General features: G+C 26.9%; 4 protein-coding genes across 4 annotated transcripts in view; 3 read left to right on the top strand and 1 right to left on the bottom strand.

Annotated features, from left to right (window-relative positions):
• LOC113385884 overlaps positions 1-21,432 on the bottom strand; it is a 74,198-nt gene that overhangs the window by 23,439 nt on the left and 29,327 nt on the right. The window lies entirely within an intron of this gene.
• On the top strand, positions 4,742-7,312 carry LOC113385191. The gene is made up of 8 exons (XM_026623011.1): positions 4,742-4,823; positions 4,955-5,044; positions 5,109-5,276; positions 5,349-5,417; positions 5,507-5,695; positions 6,551-6,677; positions 6,762-7,021; positions 7,126-7,312. Exons 2-8 carry the CDS (start codon positions 4,955-4,957, stop codon positions 7,273-7,275), a joined length of 1,053 nt encoding a protein of 350 aa, XP_026478796.1. The 5' UTR covers positions 4,742-4,823; the 3' UTR covers positions 7,276-7,312.
• Positions 9,261-12,518, top strand: LOC113385879. Its single transcript, XM_026623703.1, has 9 exons — positions 9,261-9,398; positions 9,618-9,698; positions 9,787-9,948; positions 10,022-10,096; positions 10,164-10,349; positions 10,441-10,488; positions 10,562-10,709; positions 11,966-12,228; positions 12,291-12,518. The coding sequence occupies exons 1-9, from the start codon at positions 9,261-9,263 to the stop codon at positions 12,516-12,518; spliced, it is 1,329 nt and encodes a 442-aa protein (XP_026479488.1).
• LOC113385878 lies at positions 17,123-21,114 on the top strand. Its single transcript, XM_026623702.1, has 5 exons — positions 17,123-17,309; positions 17,392-17,439; positions 17,515-17,662; positions 18,859-19,121; positions 21,040-21,114. Exons 1-5 carry the CDS (start codon positions 17,181-17,183, stop codon positions 21,112-21,114), a joined length of 663 nt encoding a protein of 220 aa, XP_026479487.1. The 5' UTR covers positions 17,123-17,180.

The following is a 21,432-nucleotide window of genomic DNA, read 5'->3' as shown; positions in this document are numbered from 1 at the left end:
TATTGTTTCAAACTTGGCCTAATATGCAAATAATCGACTAACTGATGAGAATTGAGTTTTATAATATAAAGTTTTTGCTTTCACGAAAAAGTAATCGATACGATTTTCAATTAATATTTTTGAAACAAACATTTATTACCTGCAATTGCATTACTATTAATTATAGTGTTATACAGAATATATACATATTAAATTTGTAGACCAATGATAATTTAGTATGTTAGTTATGAAAATCATTGAAACGAATTGTTTCAACAGTTACAGAAAAACAGCTCAGCCAACCTTTGCCAAAAGTAATTGGCAAGATATGTTCCCAGCTCAGCTGATGTTTTTCAATTTTTTAAATTGAAATATTTCAAATATTTAAAAATGTTTTGTGTGATATCTGACTTTATATTTGAAAATGTCTTGTTTTTTTTTATTTTTATTGGCCTCGCTTACTCGAGCATTTAGCCACCTATGTACTCATCAACATAACTTCATTCTTCCTTTTTTCTTCTTTTATTATCTATCATTATATCTTCTATCTTCTTACATCTTCATTACTTCCATTACTTCTTTCATTACTTCTATTCAATTTAATTTTTTTATTCTCAAACCTTTTTATATACGATTAAACTATTTTTAATACTATTTCAAACTATTTTTAACATTATTTTTAACATTATTTTTAACATTAATTCAAACTATTTTTAACTTTTATTTCAAACTATTTTTTAACAGAATTTTTATATTATGCCGGGGATTCGAACTTCGAACCTTCGGCGTGTGAGTCGGAAACGCTACACATGAGCTAATTCCGCCACATTGAAAATGTCTTGTATAATATTAACTTTATGTATATACTACAAATTAATCATAACTAGTAGTGCAGTAAACGGAGCGTTTTGGGTGTGAATTTTTTTACTGTGCTCCGAATTGCATGAAATTTTGGAATTAGGTTCATCTTACCCTCATGTTCAAAAGTGAAAACAATTCGGGTTCCGCCACCACCCCTTCTCAATTGTGTAATCAAATTTTTTCAGAATAACGTCGAAAATCGATAGAAAACTAATTATAAGAAAAATACGTCTTTTATAGTTTTTCAAAAAAAAACTAATACTTTTCAAATTACTGGCCACTAAAAATTCATATATTTTTGGCGTCTTTCTTTGTTTTTTTGTAAATATCTCCTAAAATATACATTTTAACGAAAATCATGTAATTAACAAAATAATGTCAATAAAAATCTAAATAAATCGGTGTTTCATAAAGTGTTCTAAAAATAATATTAAGAAATATTTGAAAGAGCGAAGTCATTTTTTATTTCGTCCAAGATTTAATTGTTGCATTTAAAGCCATCTAGTGGCGAGGTTTTACATTTTATGCATTTGAAATTGCGTTTTATAGTGCTCAACATAAGCTTTAAAATGAGTGCTGTTACAAGTTTTTTGCGTGTAAAAAGAGTAAGCTATCATTCAAATAAAAAGCATATACGTTGATTTTTTCTTTAAAATCATATGGTTTAATGTGCGCCATTTCCATCAGACTACTTTAGTATAAACTATTTTCAGAAAACTCACGATTTTATAAGAATTTTTTTCCGATTTTTTTAAAAATCGAACTTATTTTTATAACATATCAAAAATAATAACAGATACGTATAGAGGCGGCCGCGCAATCATAGTCTCTCTCGAGCCCTTTAATCGTTCGCCGTTTCAAAATGAGAGGAGTGTATTTATAATAAAAACGTATATTTTGAAATAACATGAATAAATTGGTTTAGCGTACATCTCGGGGGCCGTAATGTAGCGGTGATAACTGCCAGAATAGCCCTCCAATACAGCCAAAAGAAGATAGTGATGATTACAGCAACTCCGACATTGAGTAATGTTGTTTCTGTTTGAAATAAATTATGATTACCTATGGTTTCATTAAATAATTTTTCAATTTTTAATCGAATTAACTGTTTTTATTCAAGGGTAGTTTTAGGTGTTGAACAAATTATGGATATGGTAATTATTTTTGAGAAATTGAAATAACATTTATATCATTTTGAATTTCTTAATTTTCTTTCAATTTCAAAATAATTTTTTCATACAATTTTTCATCAAGGGGTTGTTTTTGGTCTAAAACGGGTTAAAAATTTGATAATCAAGATAGAAAACATCAAATATTATTTACTTTATACGTAATTCTTATTATATCATACCGAAATTTAATTTTAATTGTTTTTTTTTCAATTTGGATGTTGTTTGAAGGGTTTTGGGGTTTTCACGGGGTTGAAAATAATTTTATTGCAAGGTAAGTGTATTAAAAAATGTTTTTTAATTATATCCTTTAATATTAAAAATGTTTTCTAGCGATAAACGACTCAATGTCTACTTATTTATTAAGAAGTTGCAACTCCCCCCTCTCCAGAATTTTTTTCACTTTTGAACTTGAGATTAAGATGAAATCGGAATGCAATTCGGAGCACAGTAAAAAATATTCAGAGGTTATACCCTTTTTTCCTCTCCGTTTACTGCACTATAGTTGGTATTGGTATTTTGCCTCGAGGCAAGTTACATGAACTTCCCGATATGAGTAAATAATCATTTTAATCAATAAGAATAAATTAATTTACGAGTGATTAAAAGTATTCCGAGTGGATTCATTACACATCATTGGAAACGAACGAACACGTTAACTCGGAATATTTTCTAAAAGCAAATTTTCAAAAATCAATAATTTTTTTATTTGAACCAGTTTTCGTAGGACTTTCATGGTTTAGTATGTTCATTAAGACCAAGTACTCTATCATTATACCAAGTAAATCGTCTTATATTAATTTTAACAAATGTCATAAAAACTATTTAAATTTTGATGAATTTTTAAAATTAAACTACTTGTCGTAAGGCCGTAATATTTCAGTAAGTTCTATAAGACCATGATATGTATTGCCAAAAAAGTTTCATAAAAATCGGTTTAATTTTTTTTCAACAGTTAATTACGAGAAAACGACTCGGTAGATTTTCACCTAAAGCTAATCAGTATCATTTCCAACTGATATCTTTCGAACAGTTTTTGATTTTTTAAAATCGATTCGGTAGTATGAGCTTAAATGTGGACGAAAAGTTTAACACTTTTTTTCAAATTACAAAGAAATGGCTCGCCCGATCGCTGCACAAAACTGAGAAAAGACCTCAAAATCGATTGGCTTTTAAATTTTTGAAATAGGCGTTTTTGAGCAAACGTCGATGAAAATTATAATTTTGACAAACGCCAAAAAAACGACACTAGTTTGTGCAAACTTTTCGATTTTTAAAAATTAAACGACTTGTTGTAGGACCGTAATATTTTAGTATGATCTATAAGCCTATGGTATCTACCGTCAAATTTTTTTATGAAAATCGCCGATTTTTTTTAACGATTTATTACAAGAAAACGGCCCGGCTTATCTTTACCAAAAACTAATCAGGTCGAAACCCAACTAATATGTTTCAAACACTTTTTAAATTTTTAAAATCCATTCAGAATTGTTGGCTAAAGCGTGGCGAATTTTTTTTCACTTTTCTGCGATTTACAAAAAAACGGCTCGGCCGATCGTCGCACAAAACGCTAGTCCTCATCGCGATACATCGAATGGCTTTTAAATTTTTGAAATCGGTCTAGCCGTTCTTGAGAAAACGTCGATTCACGGCAAAAAATCTGTTAACACACGCTTGAAACGTAGAGAAAACATAGAATTAGTGAATCGGATTTTTTTGATGAAAACATGAACTTATCCTTCGGGAAGTTAATAAATAAAAAAAATTTAACTGAAAAACAGATTGTAATTTAATCTTGAGAAATAAATAAAAAATGAAAAAAACTTCAGAAGATTATCAATACAATTTTAAAACTTTTGGTAGGATGATTTATAACAAGTTTGAAATTTTAATATAATACACAAAATATATTAATCAGGATTACCGTTGAACAATTTTATGGAATGATTATTTTAAGAAAGAATTAAAATAGGTAAAATTGTATTATACCATCTCATTATTAGACACTAAATAACCTACCTAATTTGTAATGAGTAGTTATTGTTTAACCAATTTTTCCGTAATTAGCTCATAGTGGCATTAACATTCTAATTTCAAAATTTATTTATTAATAAATTCGTATAAAAAACATGTCACGTACACCTTGTTTTTATTCATTTGAATAATTTTTAAGTTAGGCTTATCAAAATTAAGCAAGTTGACTTTGCTTATGAAAAATAATCAATTTCTTTCTTAAAGCACTAAGCTAGGCCATAACAACCTAATTTTTGTCAGAAAACTAGAAGAATAAATTATTATTAATATTGAATCAGCATAGGTATAATTAACCATTTTAGTTCAGATTTATCTATCTGCGGTGATAAGCAAACAAATTTACAAAATCTAATAGAAACTAGTGTGTACAATGTACATTGTCAAAGGTTAATTTGTAATATGCATAAGAAAAATCTATTGACAAATCAAAGATTGCAGTATACAAACTTTATTATATATGCAATATAAATACATATCGAAATTGCATTTACATTTTGAGTAACATTTTAAGCATATGTTGAAATAATGTATAAAAATATTATCATTGTTTATTCAATGCAAATAAATAATTTATTAAAAATAATAGTTCTTCAATAACAATATATAAAAGTTGAGACTATAAAATGATGTTTTGTATCCGCAATCTACATTCCAAAATTAGCTTTGCTTCAAGAACTAGCTTATTTTATAGTTAACATGAGAGTCATTGTATTCTTTTGTATTTGCCTAGTGCAGTTCAATTATATTTTAGCAAATGATGAACTTAAGTTTGTATTTGTAGTAAGTATTTTTTATGATTGATTATTATAGCTTATTTAATTATAGTAATTTATAGAATATCAAACATAATCAAATGATTATCAATATCAAAGAATATTGCATAAAATGATATTATATTAAAATATTTGCAGATGGCAAAAGGTCCAGATCATCAAGCTTGCGATTACCCTGGAGGACCTGAATTAACCAAATTGCCTGAAAGATCTAGTGAATTAACAAACGTAAATATTTGAATGTAATTCAATTTCAAAATTTGCACAAAATAAACACTTACGTTACTTTCAGGATGGAAAAGAGGAAGCTTTTAAACTAGGACGATATTTAGATCAAGTATATAAAGTTCCATTGAAGATTGACAAGTGGGATTCTAAGAAAAATTACTGGCCTGTTGCCACAAACACTAAGCGAACAAAATCTGCCACATTAATTATAGGAGCTGGACTAGAAAATAATGTATAAACTTCATTTTTCTGAAAATTTAAAAATATTATGTACATAAAATTTATCTGGGTTTTTATCTTTTAGACACGCAAAGCTTTTGGCGAATGGACTGAGCAACAGTTGAATTCCACATATTTTGCTGCGATGCCAGGCGTAAGTAAAAATATAATTATAATATATTTTTTGAATAAGTAAGTTTATTCTAATATCTAAATTCGATTACATATAACTTATGTTTACAGTTTTTACGATTTTTAAAACCTAGTGAATGTCCTGCATATTTTAAAGAACTTAGGCAACAATCACAGGCTATCAAGACAATTGCATCTGAGTATCAAGATACTATTAATGCAATTAATTCTAAATATCCGTCTATTGGAACTGCAAATCCAGAAAATGTTTGGATTGCTTATGAAACGTTCAAAAGAATGGTGAGTATATTGCATATTGTATATTGTATATATATATATATATATATATATATATTTATTATTATTATATATTATTATATATATATATATATATATATATATATATATGTATATTGATGAGTTATTTAGAAGCGGGCAGTAACACCAAGTAAAAAAAAACTAAAGTAGTTTTGAAATACTTTATTTATCCATACGTTTCGGTTTTCATCGAGACCGTCATTCAGTGGAAAAAGAAATTAGTTATACAAAAATACACTACACTATTATACTGTGATAAACCAGACTATTAATAATTGGAACATTTAAACTAATTAATTTTTTTTTTACAATTTTTTTCTTACATTCTAGTGTGTACAAATTGACTAACGTCTAAATACTGAATTTTTTTTTACTTGATGTATAATAACTCATCAAAATATATATCAACACCAAACTCACATATTTAAAAAAAAATATATATATATATATATATATATATATATATATATTGGTAGAGTCTTGGATTTGTGTATATTTTGTAGAGTTTCGAACAAGAATCCAAAAAGTAATAAAAAACAAGAAAAGTTTTTTAAATATACAATTTCTTTATTTATTTATTTATTTACTGTCGACGTTTCGGAACTAGGTACGTTCCATCTTCAGGACATCTGTCAAGAAACATGATCTTGATGAGATTTAAGCAAACCATATGATTAAGAAAAGAAAATGGATTTTTCTATTTATATATATTTTTTTTCTATATATATATATATATATATATATATATATTCTATATATATATATATATATATATATATATATATTATTTTTATTTATTTATATTACATTAAATTCATGTCGCAATTTAATTTTCAGCAACAACAAAAAAAGGAAGGCATGGATTGGTTAAATTCAACCATAATGAAAAATCTCAAGGGATTTTCATCGAAATATGTATTGACCGCGTTAACATCTACAGAAAAACTAAGAAAACTAGCAGGAGGTATTGGAATATTAAAATTTAAAAATTATATTTTAATTTTTTTTAAATAAATATCCTTAACTCAAATATTTCATACATCCTTAGGATTAATTCTTAAAGATCTTCTCAATGATATGGATGAACTGACCAAAGACAAAGCTCAACCCCACGCTCCAGGAAAAAAAGATAATAAAATGAATATATTTGTTGTCCCCCAAGCACTATTAGCAGCCCAAATGGCTGTATTTACACCAAACGGTACCAAGATAAGTAATCAAGATGTAACGGCTTCTAATTTTTACCCTGACGATGGATCTTATGTTGTTATTGAATTGTACAAAAATAAGGAAACATGGAAGGTTCAGGTAAAATTATTCATTCAATCAAATTCAAATTTGCATCTAATATTTAAATTTATACTGCTTCTTGAATTTTTTCATAATAATGATTTTATATAAAATATATTTAGATAAGATATAATAGTGATAAAACGAGCGGATGGAGGACAGTAAAAGTGACAGGTTGCACTAAAAATATATGCCCATACGACACGTTTAAGAACGCGGTCAATTCATATGCTATCAGTGAAGAAGAACATGTAAAATTATGTAGAATCTAACATGAATAATTCTGAAGTTTACAATATTTACTGATAAAGCAACAATATTAAATAATATTTATTAACCATTTAAATCATGGTATGAGCATGATTAAAAATTGATGTAATAATAATGTAATAAAAATCTATTTTTTTACATATAACAATCGTTTACTTTATTTGAATTGTATAGAATAATAAAATTTAATTTTTTAGAAATATTAAAATAAAATGGAAATTGAAAATCAATAACCTATATTGATCGATATTTGCTTTACTTCAAGTTATAGAAGAATGTAATGCAATATGCAATTCATTCTCGTATTGTGGTTTGAGATACGATTGTTTCAAAATCAACTTAAATATTCAGTGAAACATATACATTTAAAAGTATTTTGAGCATTTACTGTCGTTTATATAGAAAAGAAAAAAATATTTATTGTTTAAAATAAACATTTTACATACATAATATAATTATCAACTTGATTCCAAAAAATACGATTATCCAAAATATGGTTCAAATATATCATTTCTTTTAACAAGCTATAAAAATTGTATACTCGTTAGATTGTTAGAGAGTGATGATAATATTTCCTTATGCATTATTTAGTATGTTGAGAAAACAAATTGACTGCAACTTTGTGTTAATAAAATTTTGTTGTAACAAAAATGACGATACTTCATATTTTTAAATCAATTCATGTTTGTTTTGCAGGACGATCTTTTGTATTTAGTAGATAGATAAGAGCAAAAGTTTTCCTCAAAATATCTCCTGGTTTCAAAATTCAAAAGCACTTCAAAATCTGTCTGTTTTAAGAAGCTGAATAATTATATAAAGATCCGATTACTTATTGAAAAGAATTTATTTGTATGATTTTGATGAAACTTTGCATGATGATGATGTTGATTCTTCATTATAGTTTGAAGTAAAATATGGAAGACCAATGAAAATAGGTTTGATAATGAAAATTTATCTACTTTGAAATAATGCGCTGTGACAAAACTCTAAATTATATCTTCAACAAGTTTAAAGTTGATAACTCTCAAATTCTATTGTTTAAGTGAATTATATAAACATTTCGGTAAAATTTAGCTAATTGTCTTCAGGTAAAATGCCTCAACGCTACAATTAATAAGTTTTCGGCAATAACTGAGTAAATTAGTTCATAGTATTTTTGCATATAGCATCTGGGGTAGATGGGTAAGCAATAAATATTTTAAGTTTTGAACAAGTTACAGAGTTATCAATTGAATAAAGTTAAGCAGTGCATTCGAAAATATAAAAGTGATCTTCCTGATCTTCAAAATTGATTTGAAATCTAAAAAATGGTAACAGAAACTTGTGCATATTAATAAAATCTTCTTGAAAAACCATTCACGAATATGCATATATTCAACATTTATCCTGCAGATAGTCATTATTTGCACTTTTTGCTTTTGTACCATTTATAAAAACTAAACATACAGGGATCACTAATAGAATCTTCTAATGAGTTCAACCAGTTGTAAAAAATTGAATAGACTTTATGAATAGTATTTGTCCTCGATTAAAGAACTGAACCGGCCTTCACCAAAACCTAATCAATTAGGCCGAAATGAAGCTTTGATTAGGTTGATAGGTTGCTACATACTCTCAAAAAGGTAGCTTAAAATTGTTTAGAACATATACTCATCAATACAAAAGCATCCATTTTCTAATTGCCAAATACGCAAAAATGATCCAGTTCATAAAATATGAAATTTTTGGAAAAGGTGTAATTTTCATTATAAGATTTCAGTGCTACATCATCACGTATAATGCATTATAAATATATATTTATGCATAATATGTATAAATTATTTATGCAGTTTATGCAATTTCAATGCGTAAATAAATATCAAATATTTATTAAATATGACGATAATATTGAGTTATAATTACACTTGCTGTTCTGTGAATATTAAATTAGTTACACGTAGCATTAATGGAGAAAATAGAAATTTTCAATTAAAAGGTTTTGACGAAAATGAATTTACGAAAGAATAAGTGTTTAGAAAATGTATCTCCTCTGGTAGCTGCATTTGTAATAATTTTAAGTACTGCTGATATTGCCCAATGTTATGTCAAAGATAATATAACTCCTACATTAAAATATGCGTTTGCTGTAAGTTTATATAAGTGTATAGAATATTTTAATGATCATATAAAAATATTTTATAGGAGTATATAATTATCAGATATAGCCTTTGAGATAATCATTTTCCAAATCTCGGTAAAAATATAAGTTAGTACCAAAGCGGGTGTGCGTCTAACACTACAAATGATTTAATAAATATAAATTTAAGAATAAATTAGTAAAAAATTTTATAAAATACTATTGAAGGTAACATTAGAACCATCTCATGATCCAACCGACTACTATGGAGGCCCAAAAGTTTTTGGCTCTAGAGACAACATTAATCAAGTAAGTAATTTAAAAATTGGCAGATCTATTAACAAAATCGACAATACATATACTGAAAATATTTTTTCAAAATTCTTAATATATGTAGGAAGGAATTTATGATATGCTCACATGCGATCTCTTTGCACAACCATATCTAGAAAAATTCGGATTGAAAAAATTCACAAGAAATAATTTCTGGGTTTTCACTAATTTTGAGATCCATAATTTACAAGGAGCAAAATATTTCCAAAAATGCTTATTGAATAAGGTAAGCAACAATAAAATAAATATTTAAATATATAGAGTAATTTATTCATTTATTTTGTGATTTTTGATTCAAGACACAAGAAGTTGAAAATAAGAAATTTAAAAATATAGAAGAGCTAGAAAAGTTCTATTACGGCCTCACACTTGAGGTAAGTAATCATAAAAAATGATATACATTTAAATAATAATATATTCATGAATCTTTAAATTCAACAGTTTGAGAGATTTTACGATAAACGCGATTGTCCAGTATATTATGAAGCTTTACATGATATGAGACACTATTTAGATCGAATCTTCTGCAAAGAATTTGCTGGAATTGACAAGTGTATTGCGAGAAGATTTCAAATTAAACATGACTATAGAAAATTGTGGCTTTTATCGTTGGCTATGAGGAATTTGGTAAAAACATAATAACAAAAACAAATTTGTTTATGATGTTTTTATGAACTCAATTGACTTATATGTACACTATCATATTTTTCAATCATAGGAAAGAGATCTAAGCGAGGATGATGATACCTCGGACTGGGATATCATGGTATATCAATTATATTGCTCTCAATAAAATTTGTTTAGGATGCATTAATGCCCATATTTATTTTATTTTTCAGAATATGTTTCTGGCACCAGTAACCCGGAAAAGACACGAAAACAAATTACGAGGTCTTTCAGAATCAAATTTGTTTTCTCTGAGTGAAATGGGGCAACAATTTGCTTACCAAACATCTTTAAGCAAACGAATACGTAGAACCACTGGAGGTAAGTTATTTTAAATTATTAAAGTTATAATTAATAATTAAGTATTAATAATAAATTTTCTTAAAAGTATTGCTTATTTTGCTTTTGGACGATTAAAATTATTCTTATCATTTGACATTGAATTTTAATAACAGTATAGTAAGTAACCACATTTTGACACCTGTTTATTGGTTTTGAGTGATAATCAACCAAATATAAGTAATTAATAGTTGAAATGTTTGAAGTACTTCTCACAGAAAGACATAAAAAGAGTTTGAAAAACTATGCAAAAGATATCAGTTGAAAATCATGTTGAATACGTCTACTGATCAAGGAAAATTTGGTTTCAATATCAATCGAACAATTTTGTTTGTAAATTACATTTTTATAAATGTCTAAAAAATTTGAAAGCTTTTCAGATGATTTTTCTTTACATAATGAGCGTATAAGTAGGATGAACCATATTTTTGTAATCATCAGATAGAATTTTTCATCCATCTTTTCTCAAAATATTCGAACAGTTTTATAAAATGCGAACATATTTTGTATTGTTTATTAGTTTTTCACATTTCTTAGTTGTCTTAGGCCAAATTAATATTATAAAATATAAAGTATGAAAATTTTCATTTTTTTCTAATATTTTTGAATACTTTCTAACAATCAATTATTGTAAATAAGAGCTTTTTGTAAAGATTGAACATCTTTTTCTAAATAACAATAATTAGCTTCATCAAAAGTTCTAAAGCAATTTTATTTTTTTTTGTATTTTTTCAAAATATTTCAATTTAGGAAAGCTGTCATTGTATTTGTAAGCGTTGTATTAGTTGATCAGTTTAGCTTTTCTCAAAATGTAGAAAATGGCCAATTTTTTATTGAAATTAATATAGTGGTTGATGAATATTAAATAAAACTATTCTCTAGAATTATGGTGTTAATGAACTTAATATTTTATATTATATTATATACTTTTGGTGAATATTATGTGCAAAGATTAGATTCAGTGGTAAGTTACTTGAGTCAGCAGTATTTTACATCATTATTTATTAAGAATTATTATTTTTTTACCTGACAATCTCTTCAGTGATAAGTAATATTTCCATTCGTATAATTTTGTTTAATAAGTAAAAAAATAATCAAAGTGGTTCGGAAAAATAGTATCAAATGAGTTATTATATCATAATAAAGTTTTACGAGTCCATAAATTATCTAATTTTTATTGATAGATATTACAATAAAGTAGAACAAAATAATTGCTATTAAAATATTTCAAATTTTAGGTCGTCTTTTAAAGTACATAATGGAAACTTTAGAACGCGTTAAGAAGGGCCAAAGACGCAGTATAAATCCTAAGAAAAACGATCTTAAAATGTCAGTATTTGTAGCACCGACACAAGTATTTATCGGCTTACTTTCAGCTTTGAAACCTAAGGGTACTTTAATTGATGGAACCACATTTAATGTTACCAATTTCTTTCCTGATGTAGGCGCAACGATTGTATTTGAATTACATAAATTACGAAGAAATAATTGGAGAGTTAAGGTAATATATCAACTAGGTTATTGATAATTGCATGCTAAAATTGTTTTCAATGCCATTTGCAGGTTCTTTATAATCAGCACACCTATGGAGATTTTCAACTTTTAACTTATCGTGGATGCAATAAATTTAAATATTATCCTGGATATTCTTGCGATTGGAATATTATTAAACGTGTTATGGAAGATAACTATATGCATAAAGGAAAACCCGTCGATTTTTGCAGATCTCGAAGGCGCCACCATAAACATGTTGAAATGGTACCTAAAGCCCACACTACCCACGGAAAGTGATAGAAAATAATTGTATTAAAAAATATGTACAATATATAAATGATGCAATATTAAAGAAAACTTATAGAAAATAAGTTATAAATACATGAATGTTATAATAGCTATTCACGATACAATTCTATATTTGCTATGTTTATGAAGTTTTGCTCTGCAAATGAGAGCACAAATGAGGATACTGATTCATTTGTGTTGTAAAAAACAACTTGTGTCCCTTTTATTATATATTGGAAAAAAAATTATATAGGCTCAACATCAGAAATATTTTTGATTAGTTAATTAATTTTAAAGTTTGAAGAAATATATTAGTTTCGTAATTCTTTCAATGAGATTTTGCAATTTGATATTAAATTATTACTCAAACTGATATTTTGGATTTCGTCATCTTCACATACGATAATGAATTGTCATGAAGCAATACTTGAATACAATGTATTAAATAAATAAATTGCATTACTATTAAATAAAAAAACTGTGAAAGCACCATATTTATTATTATAAAAAATACAAATACGAATATAGAATTTAGTCATTCAGATATATGTGACAAAAATTTGTCATACTTTATTAGAAATTTGTTTAGCAACACATTTCAAAGAAAAAAAAATTAATACTAGTGGCGCATGGAATCGTGCCTTAAGGCAAATTGTTGGAACTTCCCATACCAAAAATTAAATTTAAACTTAAAAAAATTTCACCTCTTTTTAGAACTTTGAAAAAATTAAATTTTTGAATTTTCTTTTAATATTTGGATTTTTACACTTTAAAATATTTTGCAAAAATTGAACTGTCAAAGCAATCGCAATACGTTAGCTGCGTAGAAACGAAATATCGATGGACAAACATAGAAACACATAGAAATGTAAACAAAATTTGTTCTAATTATTAAAACAAGACAAGAGCCTGCAATAATGTCTATTATTATTGATTACGGCTTGCTTATAAATAAATAAATAAATAATATATCTGTAAAATTTCTTATAATTTGATGTGCATTAGTATATTTATATTATTATAATGTGTATTATCATAATTTAAAAATGTTGAGGTAGCCTGATTACCCTGCTGCTGAAAATTGCTTGGCGTGCGTAGCAGCCACGTAGCAGTCACGTAGCAGACGCAATATTGGTTTTCCGAGTACTAAAATGGTGATTTGATAAACTTACGAAATCTATTATAACTAATTAGAACAAGGTAATATAATTATATAAAAATAACTATTTTTGTTCAGAGTGCCCCAATCAGATCCAAATGTATGACTCTCACTAACCCTGGGGACCCCCCTGAGTGATTTTTCAAAATTCAACTCTTATCTTTGGATCAATGCACGGGATATCAGAACTAATTTTAGAGATATGGATTCTTCAGTGCAGTATCTTATTTTGATTCCTAGTATTCGAAAATCATAAGTTTTGTTTTCATCATAAGTGTTCTTTTAATCATAACTATTATTTTTATACAGATAGGTTACTTTATTAATTAATTTTTATTGGCCTCGCTTACTTGAGCATTTAGCCACCTACAACATATTTTAATTCTAATAAATTAATCTTCAGGTTCATACTATTTTCTTTATTTAAATCGTATTCTTCTTTCTATTTCATATTCTATTCTATGTACTCTTCAACTTAACTTCATTCATTTTTCTTATTCTTCTTTACTATCTATCATTTTATCTCCTACCTTCTTCTTACGTCTTTATTACTTCTCTTCTTACTTTCATTCATTTTAATTCTAATTTCCAAATTCTTGATGCATGATTGAACTACTTTTTTAATATCAAAACAAAAATCATTACAAAACCCATTTTGTACATATATTTGTATGTTTATTACAATGTATAGGAAAACGGTTAAACACAATCAGATAAATTATGAATTGTAAAATTCACTTATCAAATCATTTTCTGTATGTAGCAAGTTAAAAAAAAAAATTGACGGGCCCAAAAAACATTTGCAATGTTCTAGTGCGTTCTGGCTCGACAATACCACTTTTATATATATTATCATATATAAAAATGGAGCTCTCGATCAAATGATTCGGTAAAACTCGAAAACGGCTAAACCGATTTGGCCAGTCTTAGTCTTGAAAAATTTGTGCCAATCCAGAGATGGTCGGAAAGGTGAGATATTATATCGCGTAGAAACTTTACTTTTTCAATTTGAAATCTTTGTAAAAGCGTAATTTAAACAAAACAATCGACGGTGGTTTATACGTGAAATGTCAAAAGTTTTTAACAGATGATGTTCAATTACGTTTAATATGATGTTTTACGTGAATATCATTTAATTATGATTGTAGTAAGTAGTTTTGTTTGCAGTTTTATTTATATACAAAAACGTTAGGAAACGGGCCGCAAGTGTTACTGGAGGCTCAAAATATCAACTATTTTGAAATGTTAATATGAAAATGCACTTTTTGGCATATATTTCTCAAACACGGTGCTCTGAAAGATCTCATTTGTATAATTATATACTCATTGGTATTATAAAACATTTTCTAGGTTATATTATTTTTTATTTGTGTTATTCAAATTCAGAACCTAAATTTGGTATCGATCAAATGGACATTTTGTCGAATAACATTTTCCCAGTTATAATTTCCCAGAATTTATCGAAGAATATATAGTAATATATGAAAATCCGGGGTTAAAAAGGTCCACCATCGATGTGTCAAAAATCAGCAAAGTTAAGCATTGTTTAACAACAATATTTGAAAGTAGGGGAAAAAAGATGTATAACCAGCTATAACCTTGATTCTGATGACTTTGCAATCTGGTGATAAACTGTAATCTTTGAAAATCCATAATAAAAGTATTTTCTTTTGTTGGTACTTCTTTAGCGTTAGTTAAAAATGTGATTATTTTGTAAAATACCTTTGGAATTAAAATAAGACATTAAACCTGTTTGCCATCTGGCCGTTCCAAGTTACCGCGCCTATAGGGTAAAAAGTAACATTTCTACAATGATGAAGTAGCTGGTACTTTTACTGAACGTACTTAAATAATAATTGTTCGTTCGAAATGTGTTATTTGTTGTGATATAATTATTATGGTTTTCACAATATAGTTTATGTTTGCTCAAAGCCAAATTGGACCTTTGTGCCTCGCCCTGCTCTACATATATATTGTTTATTAAATTGACTTTAATTCATCGAATGTTACTTGAAAGTTTTCAAAAAGCAGATCAAAGAAGAAATACTTAATTTATTTTCTATCTCTCCTCGCAAAAATTTTGTATAAGCTCAGTAGTATTAGTTATAATTACGCACAAAATCCCGAATCCAAAAAAAATCTGAAAAACTTGAAACGTATTCTTAATAAGTCGAAAGACCAAAATAGACTTGGATTGGATTGTACCATGTTTTCTACAGAAAGTGTATAAAACTTGCAGTTTGATTGTATTGACAAAATATAGACAAACATATGGGGTTTATTGTTTTTATAATACCTCATTGTATATAGCATTCGAACAACACATCCCTATACACTAAAAGTATTAATATATCTTTCTTAGCAAAACAACGTTTGCCGGGTCAGCTAGTTTATATATATATATATATATATATATATATATTATTATATACATGAATATATATATATATATATATATATATATTCATGTAGTTTATGCAATTTTATTGCGTAATAAATGAATATCAAATATTTTTCATATATGATGGTATTATTAAGTTATAATTACAATTTCTATTCCGTGAATATTAAATTAGTTACACGTAGCATTTTTTGAGAAAATAGGTAATTGCTAATTTTTGACAAGAATGAATTCACGAAAGAAAAAGTGTTCAGATAATATATCTTCTTTGGCAATTGCATTTCTGATAATTTTATGTACTACTGATATTGCCGTATGTTCATATAAAAATATTCTATGGAAGTATATAAGTAATTCAGATATAATCACTCTTTTTTATCTATGGGTATAACCTTGAAAATAATCCTTTTCAAAATCTCGGTAAATGTACAAATTAGTACGGATGTGCGTCCAACACTGCAAATGATTTAATAAATAAAACTTTATAGAATAAATTAGTAACAAATTTTATATAATACTATTAAAGGTAACATTAGAACCGGCTCATGATCCTACTGACTACTATGGTGGGCCAAAAGTTTTTGGCTTTAGCGACAACATTAATCAAGTAAGTAAAAAAAACAAAATACACTTATTATTCATATACTGATAATATCTATTAAAAATTTTAAATATACGTAGGAAGGAATTTATGATATGCTCACATGCGATCTCTTTGCACAACCATATTTAGAAAAGTTCGGATTAAAGAAATTTACAAGAAATAATTTTTGGGTTTTCACCAATTCTGAAATCCATAATTTACAAGGAGCAAAATATTTCCAAAAATGCTTATTGAATAAGGTAGACATAGACGAAGGACATATTTTAATATATAGAGTAATTAATCCATTTATTCTGTGATTTTTTATTCAAGACGCAAGAAGTTGAAAATAAGAAATTTAAAAATATAGAAGAGCTAGAAAAGTTCTATTTTGGCCTTACACTTGAGGTAAGCAATTATTCCAAATTATATATATTTTAATGATATTATATTTATATATTTCTATAACAGTTTGAGAGATTTTACGATGAACGCGATTGTCCAGTATATTATGAAGCTTTACATGATATGAGACACTATTTAGATCGAATCTTCTGTAAAGAATTTGCTGGAATTGACAAGTGTATTGCGAGACGATTTGAAATTGAACGTGACTATAGAAAACTTTGGCTTTTGTCGTTGGCTATGAGGAATTTGGTAAAAATATATAACCAAAATAAGTTTGTGCACATATTTTGATTGCCATTATATAATTATTATTATATTTATCCAAATATAGGACAGAGATCTACGTGAGGATGATGATATATCCGACTTGGATATCATGGTGAATTATTTTTATATTGCTCTCAATAAAATTTGCTTGGTTGTCATTAATACCAATATTTTTTTATTTATGTAGAATATGTTTTTGGCACCAGTAGTCCGAAAAAGACATGAAGAAAAGTTACGAGGTCTTTCTGAATCAAATTTGTTATCTCTAAGTGAGATGGGGCAACAATTTGCTTACCAAACATCTTTAAGTAAACGTATACGTAGAACCACCGGAGGTAAGTTATTTTACATTATTCTAGTTATAATTAAAAATGATTAGACTTATAATAATAAATCATATAAGAATTTCGCTTCCTTTGTTTTTTGAAATTTGAAAATCATTTGAATCATTGAACATAAACGATTGAAAACAGTATTGTTAGTGTAAATGCAAACTTTGACACCAGTTTATTAATTTCGAGTGTTAATCAGTTGCACTTTCGTAATTATTAGTATATTAGAAAAAAGTCTTAATATATTGCAAAACTCATAAAGAAAGTTTAAAATTTAAAAAAAAAATCATGATGAGAATTTTCACTGATACAGCTGATTATGTTTCCAAGACCGATCATATAACTTCATGGTAATTAATGTTTTTGCAGGCGCCTTGAAAATTTAACAATCTTTGATAGATCTTTTCCTTTACTAATTATGAAACATAACTCTATCCATATGATATAATCTGATGAGCCAATGTAAATAATTTAATGTAATATATCTTATAATTAATTATTAATAATTTTAATTTTTAGCTCTGTCAGAAAATCTTAAACTGATTATAAAACTTTTATTATCAAATCGGATGCTCTGTTCTCTTAAAAAATGAGTAAAAGTGGCTCTTATTGCGACGTATCTCTGAAATGGCTAGATCTGTTCTGCCAAAAACTAATCAGCACGTCTCCTTATCAATAGGAATCGATCGCTTTTAGAATATTTCAAATCGGCTGATCCTTGCTCTCAAAAATGTGCACGAAAAATTGTATCCATACATACATACAAATACACACGCATGCATTTTTTCTGAGGAATCACAAAATCTTCAGAAACCTCTGAAACCTGAGGATATGCAACAAATTTTACTTTCGAATTCTAAACGATTACTATAACTTACCCTACAGGAAGTTAAAAAATAATTAAACTCGCCTTTGCAAAATAGTAATAAACAAAGTATTATCGTAATAGTATTTTACCAATCAGCTATAAATTGCATCAAATTTACTAAATAGCACCCACGCTGGTTCTCTTATACTATAGCTCTGTAAATTCTTAGAATAAAATTCTTATTAAAATTAAATATGTTTTTAATTATAAGTCAGCTTGTAATTTAAATAGGAAATGAATAAAAATTAAAAAACTGTCCAAATTTTACTATAATAGATATTACGATAAAAGTGCAATAAAATAATCACTATTAAATTAATTTATATTTTAGGTCGTCTTCTAAAGTACATAATGGAAACGTTAGAACGCGTTAAGAAGGGCCACAGAGGCAGTATAAATCCTAAGAAAAACGATCTAAAAATGTCAGTCTTTGTAGCACCAACACAAGTATTTATTGGCTTGCTTTCAGTTTTGAAACCCAAGGGTACTTTAATTGATGGAACCACATTTAATGTTACTAATTTCTTTCCCCATATAGGTGCAACAATTGTGTTTGAATTACATAGGTTGCGGAGAAACAATTGGAGAGTTAAGGTAATATACCAACTAGATTATTGGTATTTATACGTTAAAACTGTATATAAATATATATACTTGTATATATATATATATATATATATATATATATATGAATTTTTATTTTCAGGTTCTTTATAATCAGCACACTTATGGAGACTTCCAACTCTTAACTTATCGTGAGTGCAATAAATTTGAATATGATTGTGAATATTCTTGCAACTGGAATACTATTAAACGTATAATGAAAGATAACTATATGCATAAAGGAAAATACGTCGATTTTTGTAGATCTCGAAGACGCCATCGTAAATATGTCGAAATTATACCTTATGCCCACACTATCCATAGAAATTAATAAATGAAACCGAATTAGTTTTCAAACATATATAAATATATAGAAGATGTAATATTAGTACAAATTTATCGAAAATTTGAATACACTAATAATATGAAAATGTGTTTACATAGATGGTATAGAATTGCTAAAAAAAAAGCAAAACTAGTGGGGCGCATGGCATCGTGCCTTAAGGCAAATTGCTGAAACTTCCCGTACCAAAAAAAAGTTTTTTTTAAAAAATATTAACATAAAAAAAAATTACTCTGAAAAAATTAGATTTTTGAGAAACTATAAATTTTTGACAAAAGTTTACTTTTTTTTGAAAAAAAAAGACTTTTTGAAGAAAAATTTATTTTGAAATATTTTGCAAATTCTAAACTTTTTTTCAAAGCAATTGTACTGCTTTAACTGCATAGAGACGAAATGTAGAAGCGCGTAAGCGTCGCGTCGCCGTCTAACGGGTAAACATTGGTACGGAACCCATAGGAATTCAAACAAAATTTAAAATTATTGTTAAAATCTCTATAAAATGTCTGATAATTTGATGTATTATGTCTAATAATCATTTTTGACCGCCAAATGGCATTTTGTTTACTTTTTTACTAGATCTCCAAAACCGCTAGAACTGCCTTCATGAATTTGATCAGCTCTTCATCTTGTTAATACAAGTAAAATGTTTTTTGAATTATTCAAATCGAACACTCCGCCCTCTAAAAAACTGAGTTTACGTATTTGGTACTATTTGCCGCAAATCTTCGGAACGGCTAGACCTGCCTTCGCTAAAAACTAATCAGCACGTCTCCTTATAAATACGAATCGAATGTTTTTTTGAATTATTCAAATCGCTACAACCGTGTTCCCGAAATCGTCGACAAAAATTTGTATCCGCACAGACACACATACACACACACATACATCCATTTTTTCTAAGGTATGCCAAAATGTTCAAAAGGTTTTGAAACGTAAAAATATATAAAAATTTTCACTTTTTACTATAACTTGCCCTACGGAAAGTTAATTAAGGATAAAAGTATACTGATTATTTTGTGTAAGAAAAAGTTTGTGTCTCCTTCATTAAATATTTAAAAGAAATTATTTATTTTATGCCCAACATTAAAAATACTTATTCATTCATAATATTTATTAAAACATTATGATTGCAGTTATAGGCGAAATAAATATAATTCAAAAAGAAATAGTTGAGATAGCCTGATTATCCTGCAGGCAAAATTTCCTTTGTGTGCATAGCAGTCGCATAGCAGGCGCAATATTGGTTTTCCAAGTACTAAAATAGTTATTTGATAAACTTACAAACTTCACAACTAATTAATTAATTTCATTATATAAAAAAACTATTTTTTTAATTTTTAAAAGCAATGGGAATTTAACAGATCTATGCGCTGTTAAAAATAATATAATTCGTAAAAACGTCGCTTTTATAGAAAGCAACACATTTCATATATTTTTGTTACAATAATTTCTCTAATTGTAAGACTAATGCATTATTAATAATTTTGAAGTTGGCAAAGAACTATTTTTACTTAGAAACATTTTTATATCTATATTTTTAAATGAAAAATTATTGCTTGATACCAGGCTGCTCTGGTAGATACGAAAGTTGCAAGACCAAATCTCTTACAATTGAGTCACAGAGATGCTGACTTAAACTAAATCGTAAAGAAAAAAAATTTAATGATAACTATTTTTTTAAAAAAAGATTTCTATCAAAATAATTGTGTTTTTTGGTTATTCTACAAAATTGAAAGTAAATTGTGATTGAACTAGCATAATAATTTACAAAATAGTTTAATGCTATTATAGAATTAAATATTCTAATTGTAAGAAAATATTTACAGACAATTTAACAAAATTAAATATATCGCAATACTAAAAATACTTCATTAAATCTGTTTTTTTTTTATTCATAAATCAATAACTGTTTAATTAATTTTGCATGTTTTGTGTTTTTTTATTAATTTAAATTCAAAT

Source organism: Ctenocephalides felis, unplaced genomic scaffold (genome assembly GCF_003426905.1).
Source record: "Ctenocephalides felis isolate EL2017-DRISC unplaced genomic scaffold, ASM342690v1 CF-g0.4_SCAFFOLD_03571, whole genome shotgun sequence".
Classification (NCBI taxonomy): domain Eukaryota; kingdom Metazoa; phylum Arthropoda; class Insecta; order Siphonaptera; family Pulicidae; genus Ctenocephalides; species Ctenocephalides felis.
The sequence above is the reverse complement of the archived record's forward strand: the minus strand, read 5'-3'. Positions and strand labels throughout refer to the sequence as shown.